The 17330-nt window shown below is 40.6% G+C and overlaps 2 protein-coding genes across 2 annotated transcripts in view; one reads left to right on the forward strand and one right to left on the reverse strand.

Moving 5' to 3' along the window:
- Pio (zona pellucida domain-containing protein piopio) overlaps positions 1-17330 on the reverse strand; it is a 106828-nt gene that overhangs the window by 81189 nt on the left and 8309 nt on the right. Inside the window, exon 3 of the mRNA XM_076326543.1 lies at positions 8930-8990. Within this exon, the coding sequence (XP_076182658.1) occupies positions 8930-8990 (61 nt within the window). The remainder of the gene's footprint in view (positions 1-8929; positions 8991-17330) is intronic.
- Positions 10606-17330, forward strand: part of LOC143154222 (uncharacterized) — a 30112-nt gene continuing 23387 nt past the window's right edge. Inside the window, exon 1 of the mRNA XM_076326139.1 lies at positions 10606-10654. The gene's annotated coding sequence lies outside the window, so the exon portion shown is untranslated. The remainder of the gene's footprint in view (positions 10655-17330) is intronic.

Here is a 17330-nt window from a genome sequence, read left to right on the forward strand (position 1 = left end):
TCGCGCATATCCTTGAGAATCGGGCCCACTGAGGGGAAACGGGACCGACCTAGTAGGAACAACTCTACGGTTCGCGTCGCGTCTTTCCCAATTTTGCCTAATCTTTCCATAATGTAATTGCTCGGCAGAATTGAACGAGGAGATCGAAGGAACATTGATTCCTTCTATCTCTGCAGTTAGAATAAGTTAGTTTTAAGGCTGTGATCTGCCAAGCAATTATCCAATCTTTAGCTTAATTTTGCTCGCTTCCTCGTTCCTCGGTCCGGTCACCACTGCTTCTTGTATAAGCAAGTGGCCGGCCGTGTAAGTAGTCCGAACGGTCTATCGCCGTCTCTTCCGATGTGTCCGCTTCCAGAGGAGGCATGTTGCGAGCACAGGAGTAGGCATTTTTGCCGGTCCCTGCGAAAGCCTCCAAAATAAGACCCTCTCGTCGTAAAGATGGAGAAACGGGGCACTCCTCTAGGGGAGTGGTAGGCGTCGTTCGTTTTCTCTGGAATCGGAACCACGGAGGGGAAACGGGATAGACCTAGTAGGACCAACTGCACGGTTCGTGTCGCGTCTTTCCCAATTTTGTCTAATTTTTCCATAATGTAATTACTCGGCAGTACTAAACGAGGAGATCGAAGGAACATTGATTCCTTCCATCTCTTTGGTTTAGTATCTTCGTTTGTATCGCGTGTCGAGGGAGATCGATGGAACTTTGATTCCATCTATCTCTCTCCGGGTCTCCGCTCGCAGCAACCTCCACGTGGTGAGACCTGGTAATCGGTATTATTCGCGACGAACAATAATTATTCGTCGCGGGTAGTACCGAGCTAATTGGCTGCGAATTTAGAATAGTTAGTTAATATATAAGAAACGATTGAATACTTCAAGGAACAACACTTTTACAATACGTATGAAAGTTTGAGTATGACAATGAAACGAAAGAATGCAATTGTATCTCCGATGTAACGTAGTCTTTCAATAAATTCATTTCGAGTAACAACAGCAGATTTTTTTTTACCTATTATTTGCTTCCATTTCCTTAAACCGATCCTATCACATTGCCGAAACTACCTAAAACAATACCTCTACGACTATCATGCACTCCTGATGCCAAAGTTCCAAATTCAGGGAACCACTTTAGCAAAAGTAGATATTCTTTCGAATGTTCTTCTAAATTATATTTTGCGAAATTTTTTGGAAACGACGTCACTTCTAAGAATCTGCCGAATAGAAACACCTCTTCGAATATAATGTTCTCCTTTCACCGAAGTCCAAAATGAGCGAAAAACTTTGACATAGATTCAGAAATTCATTCGAATATCCCGTAAAATTTTAATTCGCGGAAATTCTTGGAATTTGACGTCATTTCGAAGAAGCCGCGAGATAAGAATACCTCCTCGGCTATCGTGTGCTCCTGATACCAAAGTCCGAAAGTCAGCGAAAATTTTAACATAGATTCAGAAATTCATTCGAATATCCCGTAAAATTTTAATTCGCGGAAATTCTTGAAATTTTACGTCATTTCGAAGAAACCGCGAAATAAGAATACCTCCTCGGGTATCGTGTGCTCCTGATACCAAAGTCCGAAAGTCAGCGAAAATTTTAACATAGATTCAGAAATTCATTCGAATATCCCGTAAAATTTTAATTCGCGGAAATTCTTAGAATTTTACGTCATTTCGAAGAATCCGCGGAATACGTATACCTCCTCGGCTATCGTATGCCCCTGATACCAAAGTTTGAAAATCGGCGGAAAATTTTAAACCTTTCACAGACCAATTCTTGCACATGAGGCAATATGCAACTCTCACGCGTTGATCGTGACATATTTCGTTCACGAATAACGTCTAAAATTTATTGTACTATTTTCAGTATTCGAGTATCTAGATTTTTATATTTAGAAAAATATTGTCTCCTAATAAGAACAAAATAAATTCTGAACGTAAAAGAGATTTTACGATCTCATCTTCTCTATAATTATAAATTGTCTCCAAAAGCCCGTCAACATTATCCTAATTGCCAACTCAATCGTAAAATAAACGTTGCTCGTTGACGGACAGCTATCGATGTCCATGACAAAATCGATCGTCGTTTAAGTCGATGATGTGTTTGTTACGCGATGTGGTAGGGTGGAAAGGAAGATGGATGGATGATATTTGAAAAAAAAATAACCCGAGTCACCTCGAACCTCCTGGTAGTTGGCTACGCAAAACCTCGTCCCGATTGAAAGATAATTCTGGCTCCCGTATCGATGTACACGGGTTAATCGAACGTATGGTTTCAAATTTATTTTACATTAACGCTACGTGCGTAACACTATTACCGATACATAATGATGGAAACGAATAATTAGTTTGATGTTTTCTCTCATGGTTCGGATGCCTTGGGGCAGGTCATGACATCATTCTCCGTTGAATCTGCAGACCTCCGATGGTCATCCTCTCTAATCACATAACCGATCTGATAACTAGGCTAACGGATGAACTATTAATCGGATCGTCGTGGTTCGTTCGCCATCGTTTTTCAATAAGATATGGAACACGTACAAGCGTGTAATTACTCGCTCTGGAACAGTGATTAACCTGCCACACTTCCCTGACTAATGACCTCTTTAATTTTTATTTTTCAGTACTATAATTAATCACAATTAACAACTGTGGCCGATTTTCTTCTCTGAACCGTGCCGTGTGCTTGGAATAATTAAGAATTCTTTTCTAAACAATCCTGTGAGCTTCAAAAAATTAAGAAACACCGATCTGGAAGAATCGCTTTTGATTTAGAAATCAATCGTAATAAGTTTTCTATTTCGTTTCAGAAATTCATTAAACTCGTTTCGTTAATAGAGTTTTCATAAACAATTGCGCTGGCAGCCAGTAAACCGTATACTATAAACTCGATAAAATTCTATGAAAGTTTCTGTTCCGTCATTCATGAAGAATGAGATTAAGTTTGAATGGAAACGTTTTTAGTTGCATTTTTACGCATTCGCGTATTCTGATATTATTTTTCATTTTTTCATTCGTATAAAAATAATACTACCTCTATATACACACGTTTAACTTCCGAACACAATTTTCATTATTTATAATACCGTATACTCTGTATTAACGTTATTGTATTTACTTTTAATTTCAATTTATGTTCTACTTATTGATTACAAAAATGTATACTTCTCTATTATAACTTGTGTAACCCTTTTCTTTGTTTTTCGTTATTATTATGACACGAACAGGCCCCAAATTACAAGTAGAAACGTTAATTGAATTTCGTATTTCTAAATACGATGAATATCGTGCATGTTCATTTATACTTTTCCTTATTATTTTTATGTGTTCCAAAGAAATACACCAAGGTCGGGAACGTTGTGTTAAAAACAGCTTGTATTCGAACGATACACTTCGATCGTTAAAATTCCAGTCGGTACAAGGTACTTAGGATTAAAGGGTTAATTCGTGTATCCGGTTTTATAGAATTTGTATTTTTAAATTGAAGTTCGTTTTACGTCGGGCGCGTGCGAACAGAAACGGCCTTGGTGCTTACCTTCAACGAGTGACAGAGGCGAATGAAAAGTGAATGTGCAGTCGGGCAAAGGGAAATCTTTGCGCGTTTGTTAATTGAGTAAATCGGCGGTTCCCAAGCTACGGATACAGAAATCTGGAAACAAACGTACCGCGATCTGGAACATTTTCGTTGAAATATTCAAAGAACGTTACCTCTGAACGCAGGAAAACTTCACATTTTTACAGAAACAAATAACTAATAAGATAAAATTGTCAAGAGATAGATTTTAATTATACTAATGGGAAATAAATTACTACTAGGGAAAAAAATTTGTGTACAGGAGGTCCATTCGAATTATCGACAAAGTTATTGAAAACAACATTTTAAATACATTTGTAACCTACGGTCGGTAATTTGTAATAAATGAAACATCAGTTACCAGCTTTTTATTAGTAATTTATCGATTCAATCGTAATTGCGAATGTAACCATGATTAATAAGTTACACGCCTCCGGTAATTGGATTCGCTTTGATTACTTGCGTTGTTCGTTGATTAGGGTTGCTAATTACTCGAGAATTATAATTATTAGTCACCGGCTTGTTTACACAGTAATTATAATCGTTGATGAGATTACGTTCTAGCCGGTACTGATCTCGTGTAAAGAAGGGTGGCCGACTAGGTCACGTGACGTTACGTTCGCGTGACTTCCAGTACTAGAGTCACGCTGACTTCCAGTACTAGAGTCACGCTGACTTCCAGTACTAAAGTCACGCTGACTTCCAGTACTAAAGTCACGCTGACTTCCAGTACTAGAGTCACGCTGACTTCCAGTACTAGAGTCACGCTGACGTCCAGTACTAGAGTCACGCTGACTTCCAGTACTAGAGTCACGCTGACTTCCAGTACTAGAGTCACACTGACTTCTAGTACTAGAATCACGCTGGTCCTGGAACTCGTGTGACTTCTAGTACCGGAGTAGTGAAAAGCTCCCCGACCGTGTCAAATGTTTACCATGGCGCCCCGGTGCTCGTCGAAGAATCTATAAACGTGGGACAGACAATGCTTCGCAGCGAGAATAATGATCCGCCAACGACCATCGTTTGCGAAGAGAATGAAACTCGTTCGCATGCGAAGCTGCTCGAACAGAGGAAAAAACCACTTTCTTTCGAGGCGCGGTTTCTCTTTGAGAGCAAACGAACCGCCATCCCGTGTCGTCGGGACGAACAGTGACGCGAACAACAGTCATTTCGTACGAAATTATCCCCCGATTTACCTTTCCCGACTGTGGAAAAACTTAACGAATGCAAATAATCTCGAAAGGAGCTCGTGTTTCACCGGACGTTGTTTTTCCGGATTAACCTTTACAATTCCGTCGACAAAAAGGCCAAACGATGCTAAAACGAACGAACATGTTTTCGTCGAGATATCTTTCGAGAATTTAAACAACGAACGAATATTTTCATCGAACGAATATTTTATACTCCAAGTTTCTCACTTCGATTTAAATCCGCACGTATTTTATTTTTATTTCAGGTTTGAACACATTCCTTTTAACTTTTTACACTGAAACGTAGGTTTGAATATATAAAAACAGATTGCACCGATCCCAAATGTAAAAGAATAATATGTGGATAGAAAGAATATTGAAAACGAACGTAAGATAATCTCCTGTTTTGTAAAAGCCAATAATTCTTTTATCGAATCGCTACTGGAAACGCAATTTTGTTCTCTCGTACTTGTAACAGAATCGGCTTTTACATTTTAGATCGTTATCCTCGCGAAGTACCCAATCTGTACATTCACGGGCAAACCACTTTTCTATAGAGAGTAAGATACTTCTTTCGCACAATTTAATTGCATCTGATGCATATAAAATGCCAGTAAATACGCACACGCACGCGCAGACACATGCGCGCACGAAACGTTCAAGCTGCGGGAATAGAAACAATTCCAAACGTGATCCTTTCTCGTGAATTTAACAGTTTGTTGCAAATATTAAATTTCCTTATACGAAGCAACGCTCGAAAAGAGAACTCGTCCATGGAAACATCGTTCCAATCACCGTGAACATTGTCTCGATCACTTATCATTCGTTTTACGACATATCTCCTTGACAACAGAGTCAAGTGTTCCATAAGGAAACATTACTGTCTACTGAACACTATTTTGTGGTCAATACACTGATTCGGACTTCTTTTCGCCGATAAAACCTGTCCATTACCTACTTAGCCCAAATTTACCTTAAAACTAATTAACAATCGATTTATTATTCGATTTGTTATCGTCCTTATTTTTTAATATTACAAAGGAACCTCGATCTGGCAAGTCACCAATGGTATTTATCCCCTTGAATCGTGTTATCCTCTAAAAAACTTGTAAATATATTTAAAATATACGAAAAGGAACAAAAATAAATAAACAAAGATCTAGACACGATCTCGTTCCGATATTCTGTTATATGTACTATAGATAAAGTCTTGACCGGTAGCTGAAGCAAAAAAGAAGAAATAAGTGGCAAAATGAAAGAAATAAGTGCAAGTAAAGTTTAGGTCCGCAAACTGATCGTTCGAGGATGTTTTGTTGTTCTTATGGTTCTCTGGTCGAAAAACGACGCCGGTAACGATACATTTGTACGCAAAAAATATCGACCTCGGTCCCAGAAATTCCTTTTCGCTTTGTCCTCCTCCGTATAAGTCAAGGTATTCGAGAAATTCCTTGATGAGTTGCTCCTGTACCCTCGATGCTCTCCGACGCGGAAACCGCACTCTCGTTTTGGCAAACCGAGACACGCTTTATTGCTAGCTGCCCATTTAAAGTGACAAATTAATAATCGCTGGCCGAGTACTTCTCAGGGCGGAACTTTGGGTGGAACGAACGATAAAAAGTGAGAGTCGAGCAAGTTGGGGCACTTTCGATTCGTCAGCGATCGCGGTAAAAAGTCGTTCGACTCATTAATCGTACGATCGAAACCGTATAATCCTCGGTGACATTACATAAACCCCATTACTCGATACCCTGGAGCTTCTGGTCGAGATTCTATTCACCCATTGGTATACGATATTTAGCTTATCAATAGTAGCTTATTAAAGCACAATAAATTAAATAGTCTACAGTATATCGGATTATTTCATGTATTAGCCCTCAGTATTGGAAATTTTCAAATCTTTGAAATTTTAAAATTCCCTCTAATCGTTACTTCAGCTGTCTATAATACGCCAGATAATTAACGATTGGAACAAATTTCAAGTACTAATACCAAAACTGTTGCAAAGCAAGTGGGTTTCACGGTTCTGGTCCACTTTGAAAAACCTTCAAATATTTTCCTATACCCCGCAAATTTTTAGTACCAACATAGACTAGAAGCCAAGATCAAGAGACACTCTAAACTCGAGTACGTGGTCTTCTCGCTGTTGAATCACTTTCGAAGAGCTTGGAACATTTTCCCAGCGTCGTGAAACGGAAAATGGATGTTCGCAAAGAAGCTCTGTTGTATTTGCGGTACGCGTGGTCCGCGTGACGGTGAAATTCCGTCGGCACTGGATGGTAAAAGGTAAAAGGCTGAAAGTGTTCGGGCGCCGGTTACAGAGGGACTTTCGATTCGCATCGATGTCGAGGAGGAAATCGTGTGCTCGTCTCTCGTTTATAATCGTCATCTCGTTTCGTCCCGCTGGCGTCTCCTCTCCTCACGGGCTCTTTCCCTCGGCTCCTCTCCGTCTCTTTCCCTCTCGTCGGGCACACGAGAATGTAGGTCGCACGGCTGCGTTCACCTTCCAGCAAAGCAATGTCTTCCAAGGAAGGTCGTCGTTCGTCTGGAAAGCCTCTCTTTCTTGACCATTCTTTTCCCTTTCTTTCGATCATCATCACGGTGCGGTTGCGTCTCGAATTCTTCGAACGAGTAACATCTCGATCGGATCGACCGATTTGTCTGCCAAGGGTGCGTACTTCCCACCGATCGAGATCGAGACTCTTTGTTTTACGATGATTCAACGCAGAAAACTAACCAAGACGAACTTCGTAGTCACGATTGACTCATCCCCGAGTAACTATAATCTGCTTTCGGAGCGATTGCGTAGCTGCGACTACTACACAATCGAGAATCTATGAATTTTGATTAGGGTGATCCGTTTCGAAGATTGGACGCAGCAACCGTAGTTTCCGAAGATTCGAAAACTCGAGAGGCAACTATACTTTCGACAATTTATCACCGATACGTTCCAACGAGTATCATCCTTCAATGGTCTATCAACGAAACCAAAGTTTCGATGTATCTGTGCACGATTAGGTATTTCCAAAAATGAAACTAACGCAGATGTTTCGCGCAGACTAGTCACAATAGAATCTACCTTCGGTAGGATTACGATTTCAATTTCTGTGCTAGAATTTTATACGGTGGTTCGTTTGGAAAATTATTCGGAGCAATTATCTAGGTGCTTAGAAATTGGAGACGTGGACACTGTATTTTTAACAATTTATAAGTTACTTTACCAAAGAAAATTCCAAGTAATTCTCACCAAATAATAATCTATCCTGGTGTACCAAATCTCTGATATCCATAAAAGTGAATTCTCACTGTCGAGGCAATCTCAACGATCTATTGGAGTAAAATATCTCAACCCTTCGATTCAGATCCTGAATGAGTAACGCTAAACTTGAACAACACATTGGGTAACATGTGGTACAAGTAATTCTGGCACACGAATATGGAACAAGATACAGATACCAACTTCTAACAGCCTGCTGGAAAAAGTCACCGGATGTCAGGTGTCCCAATGCTACCAACGCATGTTTAATTAAAAAAAAAAACAACCAAGTCCACTGTGCACCACAACCAAAATCCATCGTGACTAAGGACGATCCCAGATGCAAGGACTTTCTTCGTATAATTTCTCAATTAGAAAAGAAACTTGTCCCAATAACTGGTGATTAGCAGAAAAGTCTAAACCGTTCTCGACTCTAAACAATTACAACCGAAAGACCAATTCTAAAAAAAAAAAACAACACGGATTGAGATGTCTCTCTAATTGGTCGTTGATTCGCTCGGCTCACCGACGACACAGGTAATTAGTTCTAGTATGATTAATTGAATGTCCCGATCGATCAACCGACCGCTCCCTCCTGCCAGGTTAATTAGTCTCGTTCATAAGCAGGTTATTGTTCTTGGAATCATTGTCATCGTCGGGACCGTTTCTTCATTGTGCTTTAGAAAGCGCGTACGCGCGAGCGCATCACGTGGAAAGCGTCCAGGTATATTTTTTTCTTAATCTGATCGTCGTTTCGTTTGATCCGCCAGGAAGCGTTTTCCACGTGAGAGAAAATTCGCTTTGTCGCGACAGGGGACCCAAAGTCCCTAGACGCTCGAGGAGCGGTTCTCGGTTAATTGACCCCGGCTAATTAGTTATCGTCGCGGTCGACAATTAGAAAGCGCGGTTGTATACTCACACGTAGGCACTTGCTGGGGTATTTGGGCCGCGTGTGTGTTGCTGTGCCTCGCTATTGTGATCTGGAAAAAAAAAGAACGACGTTCGTTAGATCGACTAGGGAATCGTTTGTCCCTAGATAAGACGAAAGCATCGTGTACCGTGGGATCGTTGAACAGTCATCGAGAGTTTCGAAAGTTTTTTTCTTTTTTTCTCTACCCTGGGTTTCAATTGGGTTACTGTTATTTTCATTGGCAGTCACGTGGCGTATTGTATTGTAATGCAGTATTTCTTACACTTGAGTCGTTCGTTACGAAAGTGACGTAAGTCCGTTTACCTTTGTTTTGGGATAGGAAACGCTCTGCACTTTCATCGGCTAAGGAATGTCGATTGGCTCGTGTAATTTCGGTGATCGTCGACAAGTAAAATATTGGGTGTACGAATTAATTATCGGCTTCGAAATTAATTTAATCGAGGTATTTATTCGAACTGAACTTTCTTCTTGTCGAGTTAGGTTGTTAAAGTGTGCGTGTAAGATTAAGTTTAAGTAGCAGAAATTGACTCCGTGCTAAATATAATCTTAGAAAATAATACTAAACACGATGGAATCCGAGAAACGGCACATTAGGTGCTCGTAAGATGATTCGTAATTATTTTTAAGATCGAAGCACAATTGAATCATTTGTAAATAAACGTTACATTTATTTTAAAAATAACAATCAATTATCGTTTTTCAAAAATTTAAACTTGCACCGTATTTAAATACTTATCTTTTATATAATTTACCCAAGGTATAGAAAATATTGAACAGAATTTAGAAGCAGAGATCGGAGCGATTGTGAGACTTTTTTAATAGATCCTCTTCGAAAGGTTTAAATGGGTTTTAGAAAGGAATTACGGCATCGTAAATTCCAACGAGGATAAATATCGCTTCTCGAAAATGGAAATTTTCGTCCGAATAGAATCTACAAAAAATGAAAATTCTTCCGTATGGTTTGCCTCGTAACGACTAATCAACATTATTCAGAATTTCCTTACGTTTTCGTAAATCGTTTCATTTGTCTACAGTATCGACTTAAACGTAAAACCTATAGAACGCATACGTTGTATACAATTCGATCAATACCGCATAATATTTTCTTCTATTTGTGTCGTACGTTTTTAAGGGACACTTGCGATATTGTTCGCAACACTGTGATAAACAACGAATCGATAAAATTACTGGACAGACACCGGACGATTCGATGTAGATTTATCGTTTTTGCAATCCGCGATCGATTCTCGGATTAAGACGGACGTCATCGATGAAGGAAAAGTCCTTGCGAAAATGTCAGAGCAAAGTTGATTCGTTCGACTCTCACCGTTCCCGCTCGCAGCGCGTATGAATCATGCGATTTCAGCCGCGTACACGTTGAAACGTGGCTCCGTTTTCTCATCGATTAAACGTTATTATAAACCAGCCGCGCGAGGTCCGTGGAAAATGTGCCGATGGAACGTAATTTTAAGGACAATCGAGGACACTATCGCGTGGAACATAACTCGAGCCGTTTCCCATCAATTAATCTCTCTATTGGTTGAGTCGAACGCTTCGATGGAGGCCAATGGAATCCATAGAATCCCCGTCTTAAGGGTAAGACGTCATCTCGGGAGAAAGGATAAGGTATTGCGCATACAACGACTCGTCGATGATACTTCATTGCCGACGCAACGACCGAGACCTTCGAACGAGCAGAAATTAATTTCAAAGGTAATCAACGGCATCCGATCCGATGAATAATAGGAAACGAACAAGCCGGATGATTAATTTCACTGGTGAAACCCGAGCTGTTCCTCGTCGCGCAAGGTTGTAAATAAGACTTAAAGACGACTACTTGTATATGGCGAAGGCTGATTGGATAATGGAAAGGAGCGTCGCGAACGTGTTCTAAGCTCGAATCGTTCCTAATTACCCTATCCGGTAAAACACGCCAGCTTCCAAGACCGTTTCGCGATTAGTAGCGACTGGTTACAAGCGTCGCGTAATTACGTCTCGTTCTTATAGGCGTTAACGTCTGTTAGCGTTGTTCCTCGGATCGCGAAGCTAGGAAATCACGAATTAAAAATACGCGTCACGCGAATCGAAAGATAAAACGATCTATCGATGTTATACCGATACACTGTCGAGCATCGATGAATAATCGGTGCTTCTCGAGAGAAGTTTCATCTCGCGTGAAAGTAATCGAAAATTAACAGCACGTGGTACGTATGAGTTACTCGGGGAAAAATTGATAAAGTTCAATCTCCGTGAACGAATTTCTCAAGCTACTCTGTACTCGGTGAAGCTGTAAATCTTTGTTCTTTCTTACTTTCGAATTCGATGACTCGTTTCCAGAAAGGAAACGTTAATTGAAAAAAAAAGGGAGGGTAAAGAAACGGTGAAAACGATCGGCGAAGGTGTAAAATATCGGCGTTACGGAAGATTAGAGACTTTGTAAACGTTCTCGAGCGTCGAGCAATGGCGGCGAACGAGGCAAGGGCACTCGAGACACCTCTTACTCCCTCGACACACTTTTATTTTCCAATCCATGCCGATTTAGGTATCGGCAGAAACGAGTGGACTCGACGCGACGACCGGATTGCGGGCTAGGTGAGCGTGTAATTGTTCAGCCCGATCCGTTGCAACGCGTTGCAGCCGATGCAAGCGTTACGTCTGCTTCGTTTCTTGTGCAGGTCTCGATGCGTCGATGTCCCCGGGGCAGATAGACGCAACCTTGAACTGGTTTAGACCGTTGCTAGTCGTAATTATACTAGAAACATTTCTAACCGTAACAGAATTGTTCACATTTTTTAAAGATCCGGAATTAACCCCGCTGCGATTTAATTGCGGATAAATTAACGCTCACGCGTGTACTATTTAATTTTCTTTTACATCTGTTCGTCTACGTATTTAAGTGCATCGATCGCAGAAAAAAATAGATATTTTAGTTAATGATTCGTGTATGTATGTAAGTGCATCGATCGCAGAAAAAAATAGATATTTTAGTTAACGATTCGTATATCTTGATGAAATGAAAAGCGTTCATTGTGTATACTTGTTGAATTAAAACGGTATTGTAGAAAATTTAGATACAAAACGTGTACAATATCGTAATATCGGGGAGAGATACACGTATCTGGTTATAAATTTGGTTATAAATTTTGTTAGAACGCGACGAATAAAACGTAACTCGGATCGCGATGGAAAGCGAGACCGCGCGATACATTTCTCGTGTCGAGAGTCGTAGACACGTAAACGCGAGTATTAGAGAAATTGTCTAATAAACACCGACGTCAGCGTCGTTAAATGTATATACACATCGGTGCGCGCCGATGAAAGTGGTCGAACAACTCAACAGCCATTTCGTGAGTACTGTTGCATATGCACTGCGTATTTTCAGAATGGATTCGACAAGTGAACGTTTCTCGGTAACATCTCGATAGCAAACGTTACAGTTTCGGTCAACGAGTTTTGAAAACCAGATCCACCTATCAACAATTGATAACCAAAAATTGTAACGCGTTTGATTCACGAGAGAACAGAGCGCAAAAATTGTTCAATCGAACACCTTTTGTTTCATTGGCGTTTTGAAGCGTTGAATTTATTTTTCGAAACTTTGTAAACTTGCATCTACATTGCAGTCCATAATGCACTGCAGAAAACTATGAAATATTTTTAAGTAAGTGAAACTTTTTAACGAAAATAATATTAACCGATGTACATATAGTGCAGTAACCAATATTGGAACAGCTAATCCTCCAAAGATATTTCAAAGGAACGACTTCAATTTTCTAAATTGAGTAGTGTGAACAGGTATGATCAAAGTGACTGCGTGGTTGCAACTGTTCCACAATTAAGAGTCTAAAAGTTATTACCATTGGTGCGATCTCTTCCAAGAAATGACTCGTAACAAGTGTAATTTTGCTTTTAAAATTCGAGAAAAATCCAAGATGAACGAGTGCCGAAATACTCGGTGCAATGGTGCACCGGTATCGAAACACCGTAGAATAACGCGACAATGGAAAAACTGCTGGAGGAAACTGACGTCACGATGCTCCGGCGTCGTGGAAGGTCAGCCCATGATGGATTCCAGCGGATGATGGAACTCTCGGTGCCGTATATGGTCGGAATCATCGAGTCGTGCCGGTCCGAGCACGCAGAAGCCTCGTTTTCATCGACAAAAGCGGGGGAAATGTTTCCACTCACGTACGTCGTGTTCGATCCAATTATACATAATCGCAAGGATGCGGTGCAAAGTGCGGGCCCAGTTTCGCAAAAATGCGAGCCAGCCTCAAGGATGAGACTGATCGATGGGCGGACTGCGTATAAACTGCGCAGACCTACTTCGACGAATGCACGTTTATCTTTCAAGGATGAAACTCGAAAGAACGACCGAGGCAACCGAAGCTGCTCGTCCCAAGAACAGCGCCAGTCGATGATCGCTGTCATCTTTCGAGGATAATAATCAGCTCTATCCAAGAGAAGCATCGGTACAATGCTCTTGTACACGCTACAGGCATCGTTTACCAAATTCTTCTACCAGTTCTAGTGTTTCTGTTAATTTTATCATCTTCTAGGTCTTTTATTTATTCCGAGTTTCGAGAACAATATACGAGTCTATCCAAGAAGAGGATAGCGCAACGCTGTTGTAGATACTATTATCCTCGTTTTCCAAGTTTCTCTAAGAGTTATATTATTTTTGGTAATTTTATTATCTTCCACGTCCTCTATTTATTCTAGGTTTAGCGACAGTTGATACCAGCTGTCGATTATTATACACCCCTGCTTCAAAGTCATTGGACACTTATCCAGTTTAAAAAATATTAATCGGATCTTGCGTACATTTACGAACAATTTGGTATTGGATGAAAAAGATACATGTGGTCGTTGAAATGTTTCAAACAATGAGAAACGTATTCCACGAGACGAGTGAAAGCATCGAATTCCATTTTACTCGTAGAATCGATAAATTTACGAAGACACTACGTTTCGAAACCGAACTCGTTCCCACGAATATTGAAAAACGAGAGACCAGTGATTGAATGTAAGAGGAAAATTGAATGTAATTCGTTCGAAGGGCTCGTATGAAAATGGTGAAACGGGGTACTATAAAGACTTGGAAGAAGCCCGGTGCGGAGGATAATGAGAGTTTTAAGACCCTGTTCCGACCGGTAAAAATATCGATCGGTCAAATAGTTATATTTATGCGTTACCAAGTTGCAAATTACGGTTGACATTAAGTGCAGACGACGGTATACCGATAAACTGTACTGAAATAAGAAGTATCGAGTTAAGGATCCCGATACAAAATCTGCAGCGTTTGTTTCGAAGCAAAGAGATAGCTTCGCCGGCTACAATTTATCGCGACTTGTAAAGCTTCAATTTCAAACGAGGTAACGATCCGCGTACTTTCCATACAGGTACCAAGGATGTTAACGATGCAGAATTCTGATCCAAAAACAACCGAACGGAACACCCAACAACGACTTATATTCAATCTTGGCTAATAGTACCGGTGATTACCAAACTGTTGCTTTTCCTTCGTTTCTGTCGGTACGATAAATAATAATAATTATTCGTAAAGATGATCATCAGGCTCGATAGCTACGTGAAACGTTTCTCGATCGAAAGCGTGCAAGAAAGGTAATGAAAAGTTGCACGAGCACGTAATGGGCACGGGACGGATGGTCCGCAACCTGAAATTTTCGTGCATTAAAATCTATCGCGGACAGCCGTGCTATCGAGTGGATCAATGGGTATTCGGATCGACGTGGTCACGGATCTAGCGTAGGCAGAGATCTCCTTGAGAACGCCTCCCATCGTTCGATCCTGCTGCCGTAATGCGAGTCACATTAGTCACTCGCCTTTGAACGATCGCTGTATTACCATGCGAGAGTACCAATGACGTCACTCTTCTACGCTTTAGGGTAGAACGGGTTTCAATTCAGCACCCGAGGCAACACGATGCGACCTTTTACAACCGGACCGAATCTCTTCTTTACACCGAGAGCGATTCGTGCGAGTTTATCCACCGAGCGAGAAAGAAACGGTTAAACCCACGGTATTTTAAGTCGTCGGTGCATACGCGCGGAAAATCTTATACAAATCGTTTCAAGTTTCGCGAAATTTACCAACGCGACAAGTAATTAAGAGCAAATATCGCCAATTTGATTTTCCACCCTCCGATGAGAATAAAAATAAACGATATCGAAAGACTTGTTCTTTATCGTTTTTATTCTCTCCACTTTCTTCGCCTTCGTGAAAGGCGCCAATCCGAGATAAATTGTACTCGAGATACGTGTTTAGATTGATTTTCATTGGAAAACTCTTATCGATACTGTAACAAAGATTTCGAGTTTAACGATATCGTACGATACACTTCTTTGGGCAGAGTTGCACGATAATTTAAGGCCGACCAAAGAACAGGCCTTTCACCAAAGTTAAAATAAGCTGTATCGTTTCGATTGCAAATTTTTCTCGCAGAAGCAACGCAAAAAATACGGTGAACTTTGTTACCGTGGAATCTGTGGAGTTCGCGTCAATTCGAAGGTAAACTTCTTCTTAATTGCAGCGATCTTCTCGCTGGAATATCGTTAAAAATTTCCAGGACGATCGAGAAATGTTGCGTAACATATTTCGTAGTTGTGAGATCGATCGTAGATGTTGCGACACGAAAAAATTGTAAAATTATCGATGTTACGTGGGCGTAGTCGGTGATTGCGCGCTCTCCGTGAAATTCCGTCTTTCCAAGAAATACCCACGCTCTTTCCTTTGACACGATCGTTCCAGTTGTCGAGACAATCGCATTCTGAGCTTCAAATTCGATTTCTTTCGTAGACTTTCGACAAGGTTCGATAAACAGATCGCGTAGGAAGAACGGTGATCGATTGCTACGATATTCGAGCCGATTCTAGTAATTCAACAAAGAAATCTTTCGAACAAAGGTTCGTCGATGGTAAAAAATTTACGGATAGAGAAAAATCTTCGAAGTTTAGAAAAGTATAACGTTCTTGAGATATTCCAGGTGGATTTACAAACCTAAGACAAGAAAGTAATTCCGTTGGTTGAATTTGACGTAAAGAATTTCACTCGAAAGCGGGAGTTTCGGTACAACGCGTTCGTAAGAGAACTTGATTCAATGGATACGTTAATTGAATTGTATCGTGTAAAATCTAAGAACGGTATTATCGACGAATGTTTTTCCACGTTTCGAACGTAGCGGTTATAAATTTCTATTTGTCGTAGCTTTCGAATAATTTGCAAACGAGAAGGATAAACGACGGAGGTCGCTACGTTTCTCGAAAGAAAATCTTCAAACGCGTCGAGAAAATATTTCGAAGAGGCTCGAAAACAAAGCAAAGCTTCCAGCAATGAAAAGAGGTTTCGATACAAAGGGAAAGACCATTCGTCGTTTGTTTTCCAGGACGAAAGTTCGCGTCGAGTTTTCCTTGGTCCGTGAACGTGTGAACTGCTCGTAAGAGAGCATTTAGCGGCGCACTTCCGGTGTCGAGTCTCCTACAGCAGTGAAACGTCTGTGAAAACAGGCTCCAGCCTCTCCAAGATAGATCCCGCGCCGATATTTAAAAGAACACCGAGTAAAAGTGGGCGTGGCTGTTCCGAACGGATTGTCTCTCCTTTTCGCGCGCGCGCGGAACGCTCGCGCAAATATTTGCCAACAACTTTGAAATTCCCGCTTCCTCGGCGATCATTTTTACACGGGACACTTTTTTCTCGAAACTACAATATTTAATCAGAAAGTTTCCTTACGTGCAAACGTGTACAAAATTTTTCGATGATTTTTACACGAGACACCTCGAACGAGTGTTTTTTTAACACTTTTTTCTCAAAAGTACAATATTTGATCGTAAATTTTTCCGACGCCCAAGTCTATGCAGAGTTTTAAGCATGTTTGCTCTTCCTTGACGATCATTTTTACACAAAACCACTTTGACTGAGTTTTTTCAATACTTTTTTCTCGAAAGTACAATATTTAATCGAAAAATTTTCTTACGCCGAAACGTATGCAGAATTTCGAACACGTTTGCAAATACGAAATTTGTCTATCAAGAACGATGATATTTACTCAAAAATGTACTCGAAGCGTTTTGCTTTTTCAAACTCGCGTTAAAACCTGTTCGCGCTTCCTTCGAGAGTGGCAAATACTTGCAACCTCTCGAAAGTTTCTGTTCCACAGTACTCCGAAACTTCCTGTTTCGAAACCCACGATATTCGCAAAGCTACAAATTTTGTTCGCTTAAAATTCAATGGAAGAGAGTTCGACCTCTTAAACTCGTTAAAAGCGTTTATAAACCCAACGAGCTATTTATCATACATTGTCGATCGATAATTTTTGTAACGTTAACAAAGAAACGTGTCTAACGTAGGGAAAGAAAGTAGACTAACGCAA

The sequence above is a fragment of the Ptiloglossa arizonensis genome, chromosome 14 (assembly GCF_051014685.1).
Source record: "Ptiloglossa arizonensis isolate GNS036 chromosome 14, iyPtiAriz1_principal, whole genome shotgun sequence".
NCBI lineage: Eukaryota > Metazoa > Arthropoda > Insecta > Hymenoptera > Colletidae > Ptiloglossa > Ptiloglossa arizonensis.